This window comes from Leptonychotes weddellii, chromosome 9 (genome assembly GCF_054177405.1).
Source record: "Leptonychotes weddellii isolate Sample4059 chromosome 9, ASM5417740v2, whole genome shotgun sequence".
Taxonomy (NCBI): Eukaryota; Metazoa; Chordata; class Mammalia; order Carnivora; family Phocidae; genus Leptonychotes; species Leptonychotes weddellii.
In genome coordinates this window covers 85,192,106-85,215,315 of record NC_138377.1, presented here as the reverse complement: position 1 = coordinate 85,215,315, position 23,210 = coordinate 85,192,106, and the positions used below count along the sequence as shown (strand labels likewise).

Here is a 23,210-nt window from a genome sequence, read left to right as displayed (position 1 = left end):
ATCAATTACTAATGAAATGATTTTTTCCATTGTATTTTTCTAATTGTTTATTGCCAGTTTGTAGGAAGGTAAGTTTTTTTGAGTTCATATAAAGTTGATCTTGTATGTGATTGTCTTGCTAAACTTACTTTTATAATAGTTCTAATAGTTTGTCAGTTTGTTATTTTGGTTCTTTTAGGTAATCTACCGTATTATTTGCAAATAATAACAATTTTATTTCCTTATAATCTGTATTTATATTTATTTTAAAAATAAATATACTAATATATAAAATTTTAATATATAAAAATTTCTATTTACTTAAAAAATTCTATTGTATAGGTTATGATCTCTAGGAAAATAATAAAATATTAAGTATACTGGCTTTAGTGACTTTGTTAGAAATATTTCTAATACTTCACCTTGAAGTGTGACATTGTAGGAGTCCTTTTATTAAGCTGAAATCTTTCTTTTATTCCTAGTATCAACTGGTGTTTTGGCATGTATTAAGATCATATTGTTTTTCTCTTTTGATTTCCTAATATCGTAAATAAGAAATGTGCTACTTGATCAAGATGTATTATAATTTTAATATTTCCCTCAATTCAGTTTGCTAATATTTTATTTATGATTTGTAAATGCAATTCATAATAGAGATTGGCTTATAAAGAACATTGCCTTAATAAACCAGGCATTCATTCCAAATTAAAAGAAATACAGATTTCCCCTTCTTCAGGAATTTGGTTCAGGACCTGTTCTTATCCTCCTATTATTTACACTTCCTGTCTATATTAAATTAATACTCCATATTAAATGGCATCCTTCTTTTTTTAGTGGTACCAAGTACTTAAAATCCCGTTTCTTCATATGTGATGATTGTTTTTCTAGCTTTCTGAGTTTTTCTGTTACTATACAGTCCTCCTTTAAGTGCTATGTTTCACATATTGTATTTTTTTAATAAAAGAATTTCAAGGATTGTTTCGCATTTGTCTGTCTTTCTCTTTGATATATTTAGTCTCTCTTTTCCTTTTATTATAAGGACTTTTGTGGTATTCGTCATGTTTTTCTCTTCATTCTAGTCTCTTTGTCACCTATTCTATGAAGCCTTTTTTGGTCTCTCCTCTTTCCCCTTACTCCCTGAAGAGTTAGACTTTTTTTGTTTCTTATATAGCTTATTATAAATTATGTGTGTGTGTGTGTGTGTGTATGTATGTATATATATATATAGTTCTCTTAATTACATCTTTACTATAATAACCTAATTTTCCTGTTACTTTTTGGTGTAAGGTCAGTCTCATTTTTAGTAACTAAGACTTAGTCTTACACACTTTTAAAAACTTTTCAAAATTCACTCCACTTGTAGGGATTATGATGGATTGAGGGTGTTCTGACTCCACATACTTTCCCCTTTGTCCATGCGTTGGGGCAGAGAGGAAGCAGGAAAAAAGGCAAACATATCATTAAACTGGGTGAAGTTGTCATCTCCTTTTAGGTTGTGGCTGCCTCTGGCTAACGCTGACTGGTCATCATGCCCTGTTGTCAGGCATTTAAAGGCTGGCTCATTGCCACAGATTCTTCTGGCCCAACCTATTGGCAGCTCACTGGCAACTCTTTGAACTTAGAATATGTAAAAATTACTATCTTTTGTGCTTAGTTTAGGCCTTATGTGCAATTCTGGGACTGTAGGAAACTCGTGTTCAGTAATCTGTGAAATTTATTTTAAAGTCAGTGTTCCACAGTCCAATAGGAAAATAACAAACTGTCTTCCAGAAGAGGGTATTAGGTCATGCAGATATTACAGAACACCTTTTCAGTGTAGTTTCATACCTGTGTTTATTCTGTATCCTGAAATAATTCAGCTTCTAGGAAACTTCGTCCCAACGTGTTATTCTAGAGCTGTGCCAAATGTACTATTTAAATGTAAACTATTTAAATTTACATTAATGAAACACAAATAAAATAAAAATTTAGTTTTTCAGTCGCATCAGCCACATTGTAAGTGCTTACTGAGCCACATGTGGCGAGTGGCTGCTGTACTGAATGGCACAAAACATTGTCATCATGTTCTGTTAGACAAGTTCTGTTAGACACTGCTTCTCTGGACATAGAGATGAGAAGTTTTGTTCTCTAGAGGATAGAGGTGACATATTTTTGTTACCATAGGAAAGTCAGATACATAGAGTCAATCATATACACCAACCAGTTACTCTTTCACAGGGTTTTTCTTCCTTGCCCATATGAAGGAAGTTTGTGAAAGGGAGAGAAAGTTAGCACACTCCTGTACAATGTACGGCTTTCAAATTCATCTGATAATCAGCTTTTCTTGTGGAAGCTTCAAATACCTGCTATTGCAAATGCAGTTGGCAGCAGCGTTCAAAGTTCAAACCCACCAGAGACAAACTTCCTAGTTCGTCCTTCCCGTTTCCTTTCTTACTGTTCCCTCATTCCATAAGGTGAAGATTGGCACAACTTCAGTCCCAAGACAAGAGAAGACTGGCATAAGTAGAAAGACAAATATGTATGCGTGCATTTGTGTGCGTGCATTTGTGCGTGTGTGTGTAAATTTTGGGAGAAGTGACTTGATTTTTATATTTTTTAAAGATTTTATTTATTTATTTGACAGAGAGAGACACAGCGAGAGAGGGAACACAAGCAGGGGGAGCGGGAGAGGGAGAAGCAGGCTTCCCAAAGAGCAGGGAGCCCGATGCAGGGCTTGATCCCAGGACCCTGGGATCATGACTTGAGCCAAAGACAGATGCTTAATGACTGAGCCATCCAGGCGCCCCAAAGTGACTTGGTTTTTAGAAAAATATTTTTTTTTACCAAGCCCTTAGATATCATTTAACTGAATGCCTGTCCCCATTTTACATGTGAGTAAACTGAGGTTAGAGAAAATGATTGCTCAAGATTGTATTAATAATTAATTGTAAATCTGGAACTAAAACCTGTATTCCATGACATCCTAAATCATTTACCATTCCCATTTTAATTTTTTATTCAGTACTACTACTGCTGCTGCAGATACAATGATAAGAGTTTATAATAATAATTATTATAATGCATTTCTTATTTTTAAAATGTTGCTTTTTGTATGTTTTAAGGTTTTGGTAATTGTAATTTTTACAGATTGAAGAAGAGGAGAGGAAAAAAATAGAAGATATGAAAGAAAATGAACGACTAAAAGCAACTAAAGAATTGGAAGCCTGGAAAGAATGTCAAAGAAAAGCTGAAGAACAAAAAGGAATTCAGAGAGAAGAGAAATTCTGTGAACAAGGAAAGGAAATTGAAGAAGAGAGAAACAAATTAAAACATAAAAGCCTTACTAGAATTGCAGCATCTAGAAATCTTGCCACAAAAGGTACAATCATTACTTTAATATTTTCTGGGAAAGTGAGTCCATTTGGTGAAGTAGACATGTCACTTTTTTTTTTTTCGTAATCTATTTATAGTATTAGGTCATTATTTTGGTATGTTGAGAATAAGTACTACAGTATAGAGGCTAAGGTGAAAGATTTATTTCTTCTCTTAGGAAACAATGACATTTTCAAAATACAGTGAGCAGTAATTCAGATCCCAGGGTCCTGGGATTGAGTCCCGTATCGGGCTCCTTGCTCACAGGGAGCCTGCTTCTCCCTCTGCCTGCCGCTCCCCCTGCTTGTGCTCTCGCTCTCTCTGACAAATAAATCAAAAAATATTTTAAAAAAAAAGACATTTTCCTCACATGACTCAGGAACATGAGTACTATTACACAAACTTAGTTGTAAGCAAATAGGAGCTCATCTGGCCTTTGATCCTGATGTGTTCAGAAATAGGTAAAAGAACATATTTCTTTATTGAAAGCTAAGAGTTTGATTTTATCTGATTTTAGAATATTAAACTTTGTTTTAGGCATATTTAGTATATTTAGGAATGGAACATTTTTTGGTAAAATCCCTTATGTAGTAATAATAATTAACATTTATTAGGTGATTTTCCTATGCCAGGCGATTTTATTGGTTGTATCACTCAGTCATCACAACAATACTTTGGGATAAGAACTGCTATTCTTATTTTAGTGGAAATAGATATTCAGAAAAGATAAACAACTACCCAATAAGTAAACCTGTGGGATTTGAACCCACATCTATCTGCATCTGAAACCTATGCTCTAGGTTATATGTCTTTACTACTTTAAGTGAGATCTAGTGTGTTGAAAAGTCAATAAATGAACCTATGAGTTAGGAACCATGATTATCCCCATTTTCCAGGAGAGGAAAGGCACAGAGAGTCTTACTAGCCCAAGGTAACACTGCTAATAAATGGCAGAGTCAGAATTTGGAAGTGGGTGATCAGGCTCTAGAGTAGGTGACCACTGCTGTGGTGTATTGCTACACGGGTAAGACAGGCAGATTAGCCATGTTCATTATTTAATTCATAACATATTTTAGCCGACTCTGTATTAAGGACATGTTTTCACTCAGAAATGTGTTAGGGAAAAAGTACTCAAAGTATATAGTCCTGGTTTAGAAAAATACTACCTTTTAAATGTTTGTTATCAAGTATCCCAAAGCCTTAACAGTATCTTTCAAGAGTGACTCAGTTTGTGCTTAACCAAAATATTACTAATGATGAAATAGCAAAACCTCAGAAGTTTTAATTACCAGTCCCATAATAAAAGGCACACCACACTAATTTTATCTCTTAATGTGAAGCTGGGAGTCAAGGCTATGACACAATTACTTTGCAGGGCAGAGGAGTTAAATGTGGTGTGAGCTCCATACTCCTCTAGACCTAGAACTTAAATATAGAGTGGTGTCATTTTGATGAAAACTGCTTAATATTTTATATTAAGGTGATTTTATAAGTAAAAAATTTTGATAAGATTTTATGTGATTTTAAAAATCAACTTAGATGTTTGGAATTTGGATTATTGTACTCTTATTCTTTGGCACATCAACAAGTAAGACTCATAATTTATAATATGAGTATATATAGTATATTAGATAAGCCACTTTTTATATACAGAATACAAATGGTGTGGCAGGTGCTGCAGATTTCCTACTCAATATATATTCTCCCTTTCTTTTTTATGAACAGAATCATGGTTTGAGGGAGGGGACAGAAGAAATGTGTTCAGCTAAAAACCTTGCCTCTTAGAAATTTAAATACCAATTGGATATTTCAAGAAATCAAAGAATAATTACATTTTTTCCTTCTAGATGTGATAATGTAATTATAGTTAGATTTAGAAAGCCCTTATCTCATAGGGATACCTACTGAAATATTTATGGATGAAAATATATGATGTCTGAGATTTGCTTCAAAATAATATGGTATGTGAAAGTAGATAGAAGTAAAGATGAAGTGATATTGGCCAGGAGTTGATAATTGAAGGCAGGTTATGAATGCATGATGGTTAATTATTCTATTATGTCTACTTTTATATATGTTTAAAATTTTTTATTATAAAGAGAAAAAATAAGGAACACATTGAAAAAGCACATTGAATTATTTTTACAAAATCATTTTAAATTAGTAAAAAAAAAACAAAACAAAGCAAAACTCACTTCCCCAAACTCTCTTGTAACTAGATGTAGCCCAAGTGACAAATTCTGACTGATGAAATGCAAGAAGAAATCTGCTAAAGATTTATAGAAAAGTATTACTCCTTTCTGCTTGCTTCTCCTTTCCTTTTCCTACCTAAGATGAAGGTCTGTACCAAAAAGTTCATTAGCTATTTTAAAACCACAAAGAGGCAAGACATACACTAAGAATGATGGAATAGGAAAGAAGAAGGAGTTTGGGACATTAATGACTTTGGAAAGATGGTACCTCTGCATGAACCACCTTCTTTCAAGCTTATTAAGTGAGAAAATAAACCCATCCTTGGTTAAACAACTATAGTCATGTTTTCTCTTCACACAGCCTAGAGAATTTTTGCCTGCTAAAAATGGATAATGGAATGCAAGGTTGGTTTAGCATTTGAAAATCATTCAATGTAATTAACTGTACTAACAGAATAAAGGAAAAAACATATGATCATTTCAGTATTGCAGAAGGTATTTGATAAAACCCAACACCCATTTATAAAAATAATTTCTCAACAAATTAGGAATAGAAAGGTACTTTCTTATTCTGATGAGGTCCTTCTACAAAAAAATGTGTAGTAAGCTTCATATTTATTGGTCAGTTGATGAATGCTTTGCCTTGCCCTGTATCTCCAGGAGGTAGGCAAGTATTTCACTTTCACTGTTTCAGTTCAACATTATACTGGAGGCCCTAACCATTACATTAAGACAAGAAGAAGAAATGAGAGGCATAAAGATTCGACAGGAAGAAGTAAAGCTGTATTTGTAGATGACATGATTGTGTATGTGGAAATCCCTAAGAAATCTGAAAAATAACTGCTAGAACTAATAACTGAATTGAGCAAGGTCTCATAAAGATTATAAAAGTCACTTAAAATTTTATTTACCAGCAGCAAACAATTGGAAAATTAAATTTTAATTTATTTGTAATAGCACTAAAAGAGAAAATATTTATTAATAAATTTAACAAAAGAAATGTAAGACCACATCACTGAAAACTATAGAAAAATTGCTGAGAGATATTTTAAAGTCTTAAATAAATGCAGTGATATAACATGTTCCTGAGTTGGAAATCTCAATATTGATAGGAGTTTTGTTCTTTTTTTTTTTTTTATTTTATTGTGTTATGTTAATCACCATCCATTACATCATTAGTTTTTGATGTGGTGTTCCATGATTCATTGTTTGCATATTAACACCCAGTGCTCCATTCAGTACGTGCCCTCTTTAATACCCACCACCAGCATCCCCCCACCCCCCTCCCCTCTAGAACTCTCTGTTTCTCAGAGTCCATAGTCTCTCATGGTTCCTCTCCCCCTCCGATGTCCCCCCCCTCCTTGATAGGATGTTAGTTCTTAAATTGATCTATCGATTCAGTGCAATTCCATTAGAAATCCTGGTAAGCTTTTTGTATAAATTGACAAGTTGTTTCTAAAATTTATATGAGAATGTGAATGACCTAGGATAGCCAAAGGAACTTTTAAAAATAAGAGCAAAGATGTAAGACTCATACTATCTGATTTGAAGACTTAGCATCAAGCTACCGTAATAAAGACAAGATGGAATTGGTGAAAGGACAAACCTTAAGTTCAAAACAACAGAGTACAGGGACCAGAAATGGATCCACACAAGTATGGTTTAGTGATTTTAATGAAAGGTAACAAGGCAATTCAATGGGGAAAGGAACATCTGGAACAGATCTGGATATATTTATGGAAACAAATAAAGGTAGACTCTTGCCTCACTGTGTACGTAATACATACGTAAGAAGACAATCCAATAAACAATTGGATGAAAGATTTGAATGGACTTGTCACAGAGGAAGACACGAATGGCCACTAGGCACATGAGAAGATGTTCAACATTATTCGTTAGTAGGGAAATGCAAATTCAAACCACAGTGAGATACAGTACATAGTACATATGCTTTAAAATGACTAAAACTGGATGCCTGGATGGCTCAGTCAATTAAGCGTCTGTCTTCGGCCCAGGTCATGATCCAGGGTCCTAGGGTCAAGTCCCACATCGGGCTCCTTGCTCAGTTGGGAGCCTGCTTCTCCCTCTGCCTCCTGCTCACTTTGCTTGTGCTCTCTCTCTGACAAATAAATAAGTAAAATCTTTAAAAAAAAATAAAATGACTAAAACAGAAAACTAAAGACCATCAACACAAGTGTGGTTGAGGATATGCTGCAACTAGAGCTCTTGTACACTGGTGGTAGAAATGTAAAATGGCACAATACTAGAAGAGCATTTGGCTCTTTCCTTAAAAGTTAAGTATACATTTATCGTATAACTCAGTCATTTTTGTCTTCAGTATTTACACAAGAGAGATGTATTCACCTGAAGACTTGTATTCAAATATTTATGGCAACTTTATTCACAATGGTGAATAACTGGAAATGATGCCCATCACTAGAGGAGTGAATAAACAAATTCTCATACATTCATAAAGTGAAATATTTACTCTGCAATAAAAGAGACCACAACAGTCCATCCTGCATGAAATTAGAGAAAATACTAACCATTTTATAATGACTGAGAGTGCATCAGTGCTTATCTGGGGCCAGAGGTAAAAGGATGAACTTCAAGTGGCTATAGGGGACTCTTAGAAGTGATAGAAATTTTCTGTTTTCATTATGATTATGATTTCATGGGTGCATACATCTGTCAGGACTCAATGAATTAATGTACTTTAAAATGTGTACAGTTTAGTTTTTTTAAAGATTTATTTGAGAGAGAGAGAGCACAAACACACGCACATGTGGGAGTGCTGGGGGAGGGGCAGAGAGGGAGAGGAAGAAAATCTCAGGCAGACTCCCTGCTGAGTACAGAGCCCAACATGAGACTTTATCTCATGACCCTGAGATCATGGCCTGAGTGGAAACCAAGAGTTGGATGTCTAACCAACTGAGGCACCCAGGCACCCCTGAGTACATTTTATTGTACATGAATTATTTCTTTGTAAAATTGAATAAAGTTTATTGGGAATACTTTTAGGCAGAAAACACCAAAATGCACATAAATTCTTCAGGTTCTTGTTATTCCGTAGTTATGCTTAAGGCCAGCCATAGTAAAGCCTCCTTTGAGGATCCTGGTCCTTGTAGTATTGTGTATATTTATAGGAGACTGGGAAAGAGGAATCATTGAACATCTAATTAATTAACTATGGGGACTTCCTTATCTTGTTAGAAAGAGTTCAGTTACTGGTACCAGCCTGTTCTTCTGTTGAAGTAGTTTTGATTTGCCTGCTAAGCTACTAAAAGCATTGTAGAGGGAGAGATGAAACTTTAGGCCACGTGAATTTGTCCCTTTTCAACTTGGAAGAACCAGGTACTCCTAAAGGTAGAGGCAAATATAAGTCTGGAAGAAAAAAAAAAAAGGGATTGGTTGAAAGTGTGTAAATAGAGTTTCACAGCCAGATCTCCAGATCATGACAGAAGATTGGGGGTTTACTTTCTGCAGAGTTGAAGACTGAGTGAGATTCTGCTCTGAAAATACAGAGATGGAGTGAAAGTCAGCATTGTGTAAATCTAAATACCAGTTCAAGGGATCCCCTCCAGCGCTCCTCTCCCCTTAGGTCATGCACATATGCATGCACAAACCCAGTGCACCTGGGATGCAGATTAGAGAATTCTTCTATAGGGAAGCTTATGAGTGTAGGATGAAAAAATCCTGACATTTGTAATGGCCCAGCTAGTTCTCCCTGCTGAAGCTTACTAGTCAACAGATTTCAGATTCATGTACATAGAACTTCAGTCAGAATTTTTATACTTTAATAGGAGGAGATAGACAAGATACAGAAAAATATAACTTGAAACAACCAAGTAATGAAAGGAAAAGAAGAAAACTTAATTATAACTAATGTCTTCAGAGAGATGAAGACATATTTTAATCATTAAACAAGAACAAGAGGCTATAGTAAGGAATATTAACAGAATAAAACAGTTTGGAAATTTAAAATGTGATAAAAATTAAAACTTTAATCAAATGTTTGGAATATAGTTTCTCAGTTTTTCAGAAAGTAGAACAAAAGGACAAAGAGATTTAAAATAGAAAAGATAAAACAATCAGAGTATCCATCCAGGATGTTCAACATTCAAATAATAGGGGTATAAGAAAGAGAGAAGGAGAGACAGAATAGAGGAAATAATATTTTTAATGTTGCAAAACTTCTGAAAACTTAAATGAATTTCCACATTGAAAGAGTCTATCAGGTCCAGCACGGCAGATTTTATAATATTCATGCCAAAGCACATGAAATTTCAGCACACTTTATGTTTTTTCTTTTTCTTTTTTAGAGAGAGAGAACAAGAGTACATGAATCAGGGGGTGGGGCAGAGGGAGAGGGAGAATCTTAAGCAGGCTCCACACCCAGCTCAGAGACTGTTGTGAAGCTCGATCTCACAACAGCTGAGATCATGACCTGAGCCAAAATCAAGAGTTGGATGCTTAACTGACTGAGCCACTCAGGCACCCCTCAGCACACTTTAGGCAGAGATCCTGAAAGCTTCCAGAGAAGAGAAACAGATCATGCACAAAGGACTGGGAATGTTAGTATTTGTTCTCTTAACCTCAGCACTGGAATCCTGAAACATGAATCAGTGCCTTCAAAATTCTGAGTGAAAATAATTTTCAGTGTGAAATTCTATACCCAGCTTATTAATCAAGTGTGAGGCAAGAAAAAGGACTTTTCAGACATGCAAAGTCTTACAATATTTACTGCTCAGGTATGCTGGAAATTGTACCTGTTTTCTTTTTCTATTCTTCAAAAACAATTTAGTTTGCTATGAAATATCTGGTGTTTGAAGGTTTAGTAAAACTACCCCTAATATGTCTAGGCATGGAGTATTTTATAGAAGTACATTTAGTTTCTGGTTATTCAGGTGCTCTATTTTTTCAAGTCCATTTTGGTAATTTATTTTATAGGAAATTGTGCATATCATCTTTTCAAATTTATTGGCATAAAGTTTCTCTTATTTGCTTCTATCATTATAACATTTCTTTATTCCTAATACTATTTTGTTTTTCCTTGATCAAGTATTGTAGCATTTTGTAAATCTGTTCCAAAAAGCAATTTTTGGTTTTGTTGACACTTTTTATTGTTTCTTTGTTTTCTATTCCATTAATTCCTGTGTTTATTTTTATTTTGCTTCTTTTAGTTTCTTTAGGTTTTCTCTGTTCTTTGTCCGACTTGTTTTCATTAATTTTGAAATATTTTAATAAATGCATGTTAAATTTTTTTCTCTTAAATACTATGTTAATACATTCACAAGTCTTGGAATCTTGTGTTTTTGTTGTTGTTTAGCTGCAAATATTTTGTAACTCATCATCATTTTTTCCTTTGGCCCTTGAATTACTAGAGAGTTTTTTGTTTGTTTTTTGTGGGTTTTTTGTTTTGGTTTGATTTTTTGTTTCATTTTGTTTTGTTTTAGTTTCCAAATGTATAAAATGGAAATGACTATAGTTCTCATATTTAAAATTTCCTGTATCATTATGTTACAGGTGTGTTTATAGATTGTGGTTTATGGGGTGTATTTGTGCTTATTTTATTCTTTTAATAAGCTATGGGCCATTAGATTTATTATTATAAATAAAATGTATCCTGATGTCTTAAGATTTTCTTCTACTATCTTACTTTGTGATTTATATTTACTAGACTTTCTTTTTGGTTCTTTTTTCTATTTTTCTGCCTTGGATTTAAAAAATGTTCTTGATTATTTTCTTTCTACTAATTTGAAAAGTCTGTATTCTATTTTTGTTCTTTGATTAAAATTAAATTTTTTGTATCTGTTTTGGTACATAGATATAATTCTAATTACTATATTTTAACATGCATATTAAACATTAAGGTTAATCTCTATCATTCTTGTAAATATTACAAGGAAATTTAGTACATAAGTTCCAGCGATACCCATCTTCTGTGAAATTGTCTAAACATTTTAGTCCACTTTATTGGTGGGAAAGGAGATCAGTTGACTTCACTTTATTTTTAAATCCCTAAATTTAGGCATCACTGTTAGTATGGGTTTTTTTCCCACTATATAGTCATTACTATTTAGATTGATGTATATTTACTGATTTTTAATTTGTCTTTGCTTGTTATGTTTCACTTCTTTGTGGGTTAAATTGCCTTCCCTTTACAAGTAAATCCTTTAGTAGTTCTTTAATGAAGATTTGTGGGTGTTAAGTTCAGTTATTATCTTTATATTATACTTGTTGAAGGATGGTTTGGCTGGTTGTAGAATTCCACATTGATAGTTATTTTCCATCAGTAATTTGAAGATATTTTTCTATTGCCTTTTGCCCTCTAATGTTGCTGAGAAGTCTGCTCTTGATCTAACTATTGAAACTTTATAAGGTAATCCATCCTTTGTCTCTGGTTACTTTAAAATTCTTCACTTTAATGTACTTTGATTTTATTAGTCTCTATGAAGTTTTATATTTATTTGTTTCATAATATCAGAACTTGGAATATACTTTTATTCAAAGAACTTATGTCTTCAGTAAAGTTCTGTGGACCTTTAAGCTATTGTCTTGAAATATCACCTTCCTCTTTTCTCTATATTTCTTGACCACATTCTATATATTATCCTCAGATCTCTTCTAGTTTGCTGTTAAACTTATCCTTTTAAATTTCAGTGGCAGTATTTTTTCATTTTCGAAGTTCCATTTGTTTTTTCTGTTGTTGTTGTTCATTCTTTTGTCATTAGTTTCTTCATTTTTCATTATGGATTTATCCTGTCTTTGCTCTTAATAAACATGTTTAAAATTATTTTAATCTCTTTCAGATTGTTCTATAAGAAGCCATACCTCCTGTTTGTTGTGTCTGCTAACTGTCCTTTATACTGGATTATTTTCTCATGTGATTTGTAGTTATTGATTGTGTGTTCATTTTCAGCAAGGATTTTTTTTTTTATGGGTGCATATAAAAAAATCTCAGGTGTTCTGGTTTGTGGAAGTAAGAATTGCTCACAAGGGATACCTAGAGTTTTGATTTCTCACAAGAGATATTTTTTTCTCCTCCTGTCCAAAACCCCAGGAAGAATAGGCTTCACTTTCCTGGACCAGTGGACAGTGATTTTATAAATGTTCTTTTCACTAAGAGAGCAGCCCTTCTAAGCTTCTAGTTTCATTTCCAGCTTCCCACCTCAGTAACTATATCAGCATTAAATTTCCAGCCTTTAGCCTTTATATATGTATTTCAGATATAGATATAAATATCTTTCTAAACAGCTTTTTGTCAGCTTTTGGATTACCCCAACTGTAAATCACTGATAAGACTTTTTCTTTGCTTACTTTTTAAACTAAACTGTATATTTGAACCTTTATTTATTTGTTATATTTTTATCAAGCATTTTATGTGTTTATAGCATTTTAGCTGGACATTGTTTGTAAAAAGTTTTAAAAACTTTAACCTTATGCTTCTAGAGACAGAAAGCTAATTTCTTTTTATTTTATGTTTTACTACTTGTCTTATTTTACAGTAAGAGTTTGGAAGCTAAATAGCCTATTTTTAATGTAACTAATGGTCACATTAATGTTTTCATGAACATTTAAAGATGTTTACTTATTTTAGCAAAATTGATAAAATAAAAATTTTTTAAAGATTTTATTTATTTATTTGAGAGAGAGGGAGAGTGAGGGGAGAAGCAGACTCCACCCTGAGCAGGGAGCCCAGCGCAGGACTTGATCCCAGGACCCTGAGATCATGACCTGAGCCAAAGGCAGACGCTTAACCGACTGAGCCACCCAGGCGCCCAAGAAAATAAATTTTTAATTTCTCATTATGGAAAATAGTGCTTATTCCCTTCATGTTCTATATCCTAGTAATCATTAGTATAATAATTTGAAGTTATATACTTCATTTTTACTTTTTATTGTTTTCCTTCTGTTATACTAACATTTAAGAATCTTATTCACATTTTTAGTGTGTTCTCCACTGTGTAGAAAACCAATTCTTTTCATTTTTACCCTTAAGTTCTCCACTCTTGGGTTCTTAATTTCATTTCTCCATGTTCTGGAACATTTCTTTGATTAATTTATTTGGAAAAGATGGCTAGGTAGTATATTTACTTAGTTCTTAGATATCTAGGAATGTCTTTTGCCTTTATAAGTAAGCAACAATTTACTTGGATATAAAATTCTTGGAACATTTTATTTGGTAGGTTAAAGCTAATTGTTATAATAAGGAGACCAAAATTACAGATCAAATAAGACAGAAATTTAGTTCTCCATAATCCAATACTTGTTATGTGACAGTGATCAATGTAGGCCTGATAGATGACTTTGTTCCACAAGGCCATCCAGGCAGGCAGGACCATCTCTGTCATTACATCATTTGGCTTCCATCTCTGGATGCAGAGGTTGGCATTGTGTTTTAGCCTGTGGGAAGGAGGAAAGAGGAGTCCACAGAAAGCAGATGTACCTATAAAATGATCCATTGTATACATCACTTCTATTCACATTTTGTTGTCTCAGATTTGGCATATAATCACATCTAATCTCAAGGGAGGCTGGGTTATGTAGATTCTAGCCTGACACAGTCATATGCCTAGCTTAGAACTAAAATTATATCCCTAAAAGGAATAGGGGAGAATGGATAGAATATTGGAAGATAGATGTCTCAACCACAGACATCTAGAAAATTTGCACTCAAATTTTCTTGTTTGTTTGAGCCCTTATTTTTTCCTCCTTGTCCCCCTCTTCCCTCTCTTGGAAATGTCAATGTAGGCCATTTTCAAATTTTTTAATTTAGAAGTTTTTTTCTTATTTGTGTGCATTCATTTTATATCAAGGATATTACTCTTTGTATTTGTGGAAAATCTATTTTTCTTAAAAGTTTTGATATTGGGGCGCCTGGGTGGCTCAGTCGTTAAGCGTCTGCCTTCGGCTCAGGTCATGATCCCAGGGTCCTGGGATCGAGCCCCGCATCAGGCTCTTCGCCCCGCGGGAAGCCTGCTTCTCCCTCTCACACTCCCCTTGCTTGTGTTCCCTCTCTTACCGTCTCTCTCTCTGTCAAATAAATAAATAAAAATCTTTAAAAAAAAAAAAAAGTTTTGATATTGCCTTTTAAATCTGTGTATCATATTTTTTGTCCTTTTGCATTTTTTAAACTTACCTTTCCTTCCTTTTATTCATATAGTTTATATTCTAACACATAGATTAATTTCTCCTCTTATATTGGCTTAACCATTATTACATCAAACTATCTTTCTAAAAATGTATAGCTTTTCATTATTACTCTTTGCCTATTCTCATTAGCTATCTCTGATGGCTGAAAAATTTTTATACCATCACAAGGAAGCTTATAGAAGATATTGCTGTAGGAGCTTAAAGGAAATAGAGGTAGTATTGGTAGTGATGGCTTTCTAAAGTGGATGTAGAGGGGCACCTGGGTGGCTCAGTCGTTAAGCCGTCTGCCTTCGGCTCCGGTCATGATCCCAGGGTCCTGGGATCAAGCCCCGCATCGGGCTCCCTGCTCCGCAGGAAGCCTGCTTCTCCTTCTCGCACTCTCCCTGCTTGTGTTCCTGCTCTTGCTCTCTCTCTCTGTCAAATAAATAAATAAAATCTTAAAAAAAAAAAAATAAAGTGGATGTAGAGTTGCTCAGAGTGCCCTTCACTAGAGTGAATGTAAATTAAACACTGTGTGTTTTAACAAAGAGAATCATAGAAAAGTAGCTGGGGTCTTTGATTAAAGAAGAAATAACTAGCTGCCACACTTTCGATGATGGATTTTATATTCCTTCTAGCAGAAGTTATCTTTGGTTTATTTGTATAGGATTTTAGAGGTAGCTTTGATGTGTAATTACTTTAAAAGTCAGTTTGATTGTTATCTAGAAAATGAGAGAAAGATAACTCACTTGCTAATATTGCTTTTCAAGGAAGAAATTCAGAAAATATATTTTTGGAGAAGTTAAAGGAAGACAGTATTCCTGCTCCTCGCTCTGTTGGCAGTATTAAAATCAACTTTACCCCTCGAGTATTTCCAACTGCTCTCCGAGAATCACAAGTAGCAGAAGAAGAGGAGGTAGGTATACTTGCTGTTAGTTACAATGATCACAAATGAAAATACTTTATTATTTATTTCATCTATTAAAACTAATACTGAGTTTTGAATTTCTTAAGTATTCATTACACTTAAGATAGTACTTCTTGAATATATTTTAGTATGTCTTTTTGAGAAAAATATATTTTGCAGAATTTTTTTGTCTCCAGAACACTGATGAGAGAACCCTGATTTAGTAGGCAATATTATTACTTATTCCAGGAGATAAATTGTTACACTTGCCACTTATTTTATCAAATGCATCATTTGCTATATTAGATTTGTAAACTTGTGTTTTGGTAAGGGATCAATATGTGTTTGGTGACAGATTTGGACATTTATTGTTAATATATTATTACAACTAATTATTATTATCATCCAGTATTTCTATTGTGACATTCTAGAATATCTCTCATTCATTTATAAATTCCTGGGCCCTGGGATTTTGAATGTTGTATCTTTACTTATATAGGCACTAAGAACTGCATTTTTTTTACTACAAGATATTAATTGTTGCCTCTCACAATTGAAAAGCTGTGGAAGTGGGGCACCTGGGTGGCTCAGTCGGTGAAGCATCTGCCTTCAGCTCAGGTCATGATCCCAGGGTCCTGGGATCGAGCCCCGCATCGGGCTCCCTGCTCAGCGGCGAGCCTGCTTCTCCCTCTGCCTCTGCTGCTTCCCCTGCTTGTGCTCTCTCTCTCTGTCAAATAAATAAATAAATCTTAAAAAGAAAAAAAAAGGAAAGAAAAGTTGTGGAAGTAATCGAAGATCCTTAAGACATGATGACAATTTATAAATATTAACTATTTTGGGGGCACCTCGGTGGCTCAGTTCGTTAAGCATCTGCCTTCGGGTCAGGTCATGATCTCAGGGTCCTGGGATTGAGCCCCGAGTAAGGTTCTCTGCTCAGCAGGGAGTCTGGTTCTCTCTCTCCCTCAATAATCTCTCCTTCTCTCACTCTCTCTCAAATAAATAAAATCTTAAAAAAATATTAACTATTTTCTTATTATTAAACAATATATTCTAAATTTTATTATTTGTAAAATTATCTCTAGAATTATAAAATTATAATTATTTAAAAGTCATTTATATTTTTTCATTTTAGAAAAACAAATATAAGCAAGAAAAGTAAAATAATAATCACATGAACTCCCAGAAATTTCTATGAAATTTGGACTAGAAATTTTTATAAATTTGATCTTTACCAGCTAGTAATGTTAAACTGAAAAGGGTAAAAACTGGAAGTTTAAAATCACATTATCAAATAGTATATTAGTCTACTGAGGCTGCTATAACAAAATACCCTAGACTGGGTGGCTTAAACAACAGACATTTCTCAAAGTTCTGGAGGCTGGAAAGTCCAAGATCAGGATACAGGGAGTGTTGGAAGGAGAGCTGTGCTCTGGTCTCTTCCTCTTCTTAGAAGGACACTAATCTCATCATGGGTCCCCACCCTCATGGCCTCATCTAAATCTAATTACCTCCCAAAAGTCCTACTTCCAAATACCATTACATGGGGATTAAGGGCTTCATCATATGAATTTTGAGAGACACAAAGTTTCAGTTCATAACAAATGGTATTTCCATCTTATGGTAGAAGCTGAGAAATCTCAAAGTAGCTGTTAATAAAAATAAGACTTTTGTGTCCTTCATTAGATTTCGTTCTCTGATTTCAGTGGTTACACAAACAAGCAGAGGCACGAAGAGCACTGAATACTGATATTCCTGAACTTTCTGATTTAAAAGAAGAAGAGAAGAACCCAGAATGGCTGAAGGACAAAGGGAAGTAAGTTGTTTGAACTCTGGCTATGAGATTTATAATAAATTAGGTATACATTAGTACTTACTACATCTTCAAGATATCTTGACGTATGTGCTTGTGTGTATGTTGTTGGGGAAAGATAATGCAAATAAGCAAATTAGGTAGGCAGGGCTTCCTTATTTAAAAAGTCAGATCATATAACAAGGCTCTTATTTTTATTTGTTTTTATATTTAAATGTCACAGAAATGAAATATATGGCATCTTTTGGGTTACTTATTAAAATCCCTTACATTTAGCATAAGTTCTTCCTAATATCTCCCTTAGAAATGTGTTTTTTAGGGGCGCCTGGGTGGCTCAGTCAGTTGAGTGTCCGACTCTTGATTTCAGCTCAGCTCGTGATCTCAGGGCTTTGAGATCAAGCCCTGTGTTGGGCTCCTCACCGTGAAGTATGCTTAAGATTCTCTTTCTCCCTCTCCCTCTGACCCCCCTTAAAAAAAACTCCCTCTCTTAAAAAAAAAAAATGTGTTTTTTAGGAACTAGAGTTTCTTTGATTATTCATCTCCATCTTTAAAAGATTACCAAATTATCTTATAAATTATCATTTTATATCCAGGAAATCCTTTCATTTATTTACATGTTGCTCTGTGTGTGAATATTTTTATAAAATTATCAAAAACAGTGAATTTTGATACATTATGAATGGAAATTTGAATTCATATTTTGAGGCAGTTGTAGATGTTACTTATTATATTTCATTATATAGCGTTGTATATTATTTTTCTATTGTTGCCATAAAAATCTACCATAAACTTAGTGGCTTAAAATATCACAAATTTACTGTCTGACAGTTTTAGAAGTCAGAAGTTCAAAATGGGTTTCACTGGGCTAAAATCAAGGTATCAGTTGTGTTCCTTCTATAGCCTGTAGGGAAGAATCTATTTCCTTTCATTTTCTAGTTTTTAGGCTGCCTATATTCCTTGGCTTGTGGCCTCCAGCCAGCAATTGCATCTCTCTAACCTCTGCTTCCATAATCCCATCTCCTTCTCTGACTCTGACTCTTCTGCTTCCCTCTTTCTTTTAGAAGGATCCTTTTGATTACATTAGTCTCATTTGCATAATCTCTTACCTCAAGACCTTAATTTAGGCACATCTGTGGAATCCTTCCTGCCATGTCATAGGTTCTGAGGATTAGGATATGGACATCTTTTGGGGGGTGGAAGGTTTCCATTACCTGTCTACCACATGTCTATATTTTTCTTTTCTTATCTTTCCTGTGTTCTTTCTTGGTCTTTTCTCCTGTCTGTTACACCAGGGATTGATATGTGGGGTTGAGCTGAAGTGACAGTTTTTCTGAAGGTCAGAGGCCTGGGGCTGACAGGTTGGTTTCTCTTACTTCCAACATTAAAGCCCTACATGATCCTTCCTCCTCTTTCTTCCCTTCCCTCTCTCCCTTGCTCCTTCCCTCCCTTCCTCTCCATTTATTCAACCATTAAATAAACATCTATTGATTGCTTGCTATTTACCAGACTATAGGCTAGGCTCTGAGCTACAAAGATCAGTGGAGGAGACAGACATATACAAATAGTTACAATACTGTGTGGGAAGTACAATACATAGAAAAGAACAAGGTAAAATGAGAATACAGAAGAGGGGCACCTACCTTTAAAGGGAGGAAGGTAGGTTCAGAAAAAGCTTCATAGAGAATGTAGCCCCTGAGCTCCTCTTAATGATAAGTAGGAATTTTAAGAGAAAGGGGAAGGAAAGGCATTCATTTCAAGTAGTGGAGACAATATGAACAAAAGCTCAAGAGACAAGAAATAGTGTGATATATAGGTCAGGAACTATGTGTGGTTTATTTTTTGCTAAAACATAAAATTTGAGGCTACGAGTAATGACAAATGAACTTAGAAAAATCATCAGGGGCTGCGTATGCTTGGTTAAGATTTTTTTTTTAACTTATTTTTTAATTCAAGTATAATTAACATATAGTGTTATATTAGTTTCAGGTGTACAATATAACTATTCAACATTTCTATGTTACTCAGTGCTCATGATGATAAGTTTATTTTTAATCACCTTCACCTATTTCACCCACCCCCCTTGCCCACCTTCCCTCTGGCAGCTACCAGTTTACTCATTCTATTTAAGAATCTGTGTTTTTTTGGGGCACCTGCATTTTTTTAGATTTTATTCTGTAAGGTGAGGGGAAGAATGTGTTGCAGAAAACATGACAAAGGCCTTGAACTGGCCTTGTTTTAGGTGTTGTTGTAGGGGTGGAGGGGAGGGAAACATGAGAAATACTTAAGAGGTAAAATAGGCAGAACTTCTTGATTGATTTTTGGGGAGTAAGAGGAAGGAGTTCCCAGTTTCTAGTTTGAATGATTGATTGCGTGATGCCACCAGCTAAATTAGAGAATACAAGATGAGGGGCCAGTCAGGAGAGAATGGAGGTTAAGTTCAGTTTTTAATATGTTGAGTTGAATATGTCTCTGGGCCAGTCTGGGTGACACTGTCCAGCAAGTTTGAACCCAGAGGAGAAGCCAGCACTATAGAAATAGATTTGGAGGTTATCAGCATTTATATTGTAGTTAAATTTATAAAAGTAAAAAAGTAACTGAGATATCCGCAGAGCGTGTAGACCAGGAGAGTAGTGACCTGAGGATAACACTCCGTGACCTATCAACATTTAAAGGTCTTGCAAAAGAAAGGAGTACACAAAAATACTCCCAGAAGCCAATGGAGTAGAAAATTTAAAGAGTTTTTGTTTTGTGTTGTTTCCTTAAGAATATAAAAGATTTGAATAGATTTGGAGACAAGAGAAAGATGATTGAAATGTCTCTGAGCAGAGTGGAGAAAAGTGGGTGAAAGCCAAAAATGGATGGATTGTCTTGATTTTGTTTCACTTTTCCTCTTTTTAAAAGTTGCATTCATTTTAAAATTTTATAATAACAAATATTTTTTGGGGGGAAGAAATTTTCACGGCACATATTAAATGAAAGTCCCTTTTTTTTCACCCGTTCTACTTGGCCAACTGCTTGCACTGCCTCCCAGCTCTAACATTCTGTCATTTCTTTAATTGCATTTGCTTATCTCTAAACTGCTATTGTCAGGATCACAGTTAATATGTTCATTGCTTGTGATGGTTTACAAGAGCTTTTGTGTTTTATACTATCTTATTAAGTCCTCACAACTGTAGTTGGGCAGGACCTACTACTTTTGCACTATTTAGCAAATGTTTGAGAAATTAGCAGCTGTACACAAAATTGCTCGCTTAATTCCTATAACAATGTGACTAGTTGGATATTATTATTTTTATCCCCTTCTTACAAACATGGAAAACAGGACTAGACGTTAAGAAAACATGGCTAAGGTGATGGTTAATAAGTAAAATCAGGATTCAAGTCCAGGTCAGTATGATTAAAAACTTGTATTCTAACTACTGCTGTATACTTCTCACAGATGAATAAAACCCACTTTCTGTCCTTGTATTCCAATTGTGAAGGCAGTCTAAGTGGTTTGGTTATGAATTGCTTCTCCTTGCAATCTGAGAATGCTGAAGCAAGCAAAGCTGAGTGGGCTGTCCTGCTGGATTGATTACTTTGCTCTAGAAAATGTTGATAGATTGACTTGGAATAGACAGAGATACTTCATTTTCTGAGACTGGAGGAAAGCAAGTAAAGACAAATATGGACCTAGATAAGGGAAATTGACTAGTGAATACTGTTGGCCTTGCCAGGTTGGAGAACATGAATTTATAGAGATGTCAGTACAGCTGTGTGATTTATCTCCTATAGTGTTTAGTCTTTTGGATTTAAGAATAGATCTTTGGGCCAGAGTGGGATTTTTAAGTGACAAGTACTGTAAAAGACCAGTAGTGCAAGGGACCAGATTGCTCATTGAAAAATAGCTCAGATATTTAGCCATGAAGTCCAAGCTGAGTTAGAAAGGAAGAAATACCATGAGGGGCCCCGTGGACTGAGACAAATTGGAGCCATTAAGAAATTAGACGGAGGCCAGTGTGTGACCCTGGGAGTGGGTAGCAAAAGTACAGTTGAAAGGAAGATATGCTGAGTTAAGGAGTTCCAGGTATTTGAAGAATAAATTGATAAATTGGTCATATACATAAACCTTAGAATCTTCTGGAATCATGGCAGAAGTTGGGATAGAGACAGATGCTGGGAACCAGGTTTCTCAAAGTCCTTAATGAATATGAGAAGAGTGATTTTAAAAAGCCAGTAGACAACAGTGACTAGATGGCTATAGGGCAAAGATGTCAGGAGTCCCAAAGGACAAGGCCTTCTATATAAAGAGAGAGTTACAGCTTGGATCTAGCAGAAGCAAGCCCTGACGATGCCAGTTCCTGCAGTTCCACCCCCTCAAATCCCTGAGGTGGGGAGTTGGGTGGAGGGGTGTTTAGTGGGGAGGGTGGCAGAGATTAGCACTGCCCTCGGGGCAGAGCCAGGTTTATTTTAGAAAGGATTTTGTGGAAAAGTTGAGGGTATAGGGAAGGACTGGGAGGTGGAGTTTATTATGGCAGAACTAGGAATAAGAAAGTATGAAGGAGGAGCTCCTGGCTGGCACAGTCGGTAGAGCATGGGACTCTTGATCTCAGGGTCATGAGTTCAAGCCCCACAGTGGGCATGGAGATTACTTAAAAAAAAAAAAAAAATGCAAAGGAGTAGAAGGGGATGGGAGTAGGAAAGGCCAGAAACATGAAGACAAGGGAGAAGTGTGCTTTTAGATCAGTGCTCAAAGGTAACGAGGTTGACTGAAATGGTGAGACAGTCCTTTGGTACAGGTGTTATGATGCTGGGACTAAAGGTCCTAGACAGTGTTGGTCTGGTCTTATTTCTGATACACTAAAGATGTGATTTGGATTTAAGCATAGAAAGGGCTGGGGCACATGGGTGGCTCAGTCGGTTAAGTGTCTGCCTTTGGGCTCAGGTCATGATCCCGGGGCCTCGGATCAAGCCCCACATCCGGCTCCTCGCCCAGCGGAGAGTCTGCTTCTCCCTCTGCCCCTCCCCCTTCTTGTGCTCATGCTCTCTCTCAAATAAATAAATAAAATCTTAAAAAAAAAAAAAAAAAAAGAGTAGAAAGGGAAGATAAGATTTTTGAGCCAGGGTTGGAATTTTGACTAAGAGCAGCAAAAGAGTGTGTGTGTGTGTGTGTGTGTATGAAAATAAAATTAAAAATTAAAAAAATTAAAACATAGAAATAAAATTGCTGGCAAAAACAACAAATTGGCAGCAACCCTAGTGCAAAAGTATACTTTGCAGCAGTCAGACATGGTAGATTGTCATTACTTTCAGCCTCTTTTGTTTATATACCATTTTGCCTTACTACTTCCAATTAGATAGAAAAAGAAAGAGACGTAAAATAAGAGGACCAGAGAAAGAGTGTTGAAAATGAGGAGAGATGGAAGAAAACTTGGTAACTAATAACACCCAGAAAAATAGAGCAAAGTACGGTTAATCATAGTGCCAAGTACAAATAGATAAAAGGAAGGGTAAGACTTGTTAGAATTGTATCCTTGCTAGCAATGTAATGCAGTACAAAGGATAGAAATAGACATAATAGAACTGATTCAGAAGTAGAGTGTTGAACTTAAGCCAAAGGATGAAATACTTTCATCTCTGGAGGCTTTGTTTCATGATAGCCTTCTATATTTACACAGGTGAAAATAGTCCAACTGTTCTTACTATGCTAAAACCCATGGGACACTTGTTTCACAAAAGGGTAGAGGTGGGCAAACCTTTCAAAAGAGCAATAGCTTTTTCATTTTTCTCTGCCTACCCTTCCACTGCTGTGTCTTAGTTTTAAATGCCAAATCTCTACCTTTTGGGAGAATAAGTA

At 35.1% G+C, this 23,210-nt stretch overlaps 1 protein-coding gene across 1 annotated transcript in view; it reads left to right on the top strand.

The window, feature by feature from the left end:
- Positions 1-23,210, top strand: part of DNAAF4 (dynein axonemal assembly factor 4) — a 57,683-nt gene that overhangs the window by 20,748 nt on the left and 13,725 nt on the right. The window contains exons 4-6 of the mRNA XM_006732035.3: positions 3,106-3,337; positions 15,428-15,573; positions 17,268-17,377. Coding sequence (XP_006732098.2) covers positions 3,106-3,337; positions 15,428-15,573; positions 17,268-17,377 — 488 coding nt within the window. The remainder of the gene's footprint in view (positions 1-3,105; positions 3,338-15,427; positions 15,574-17,267; positions 17,378-23,210) is intronic.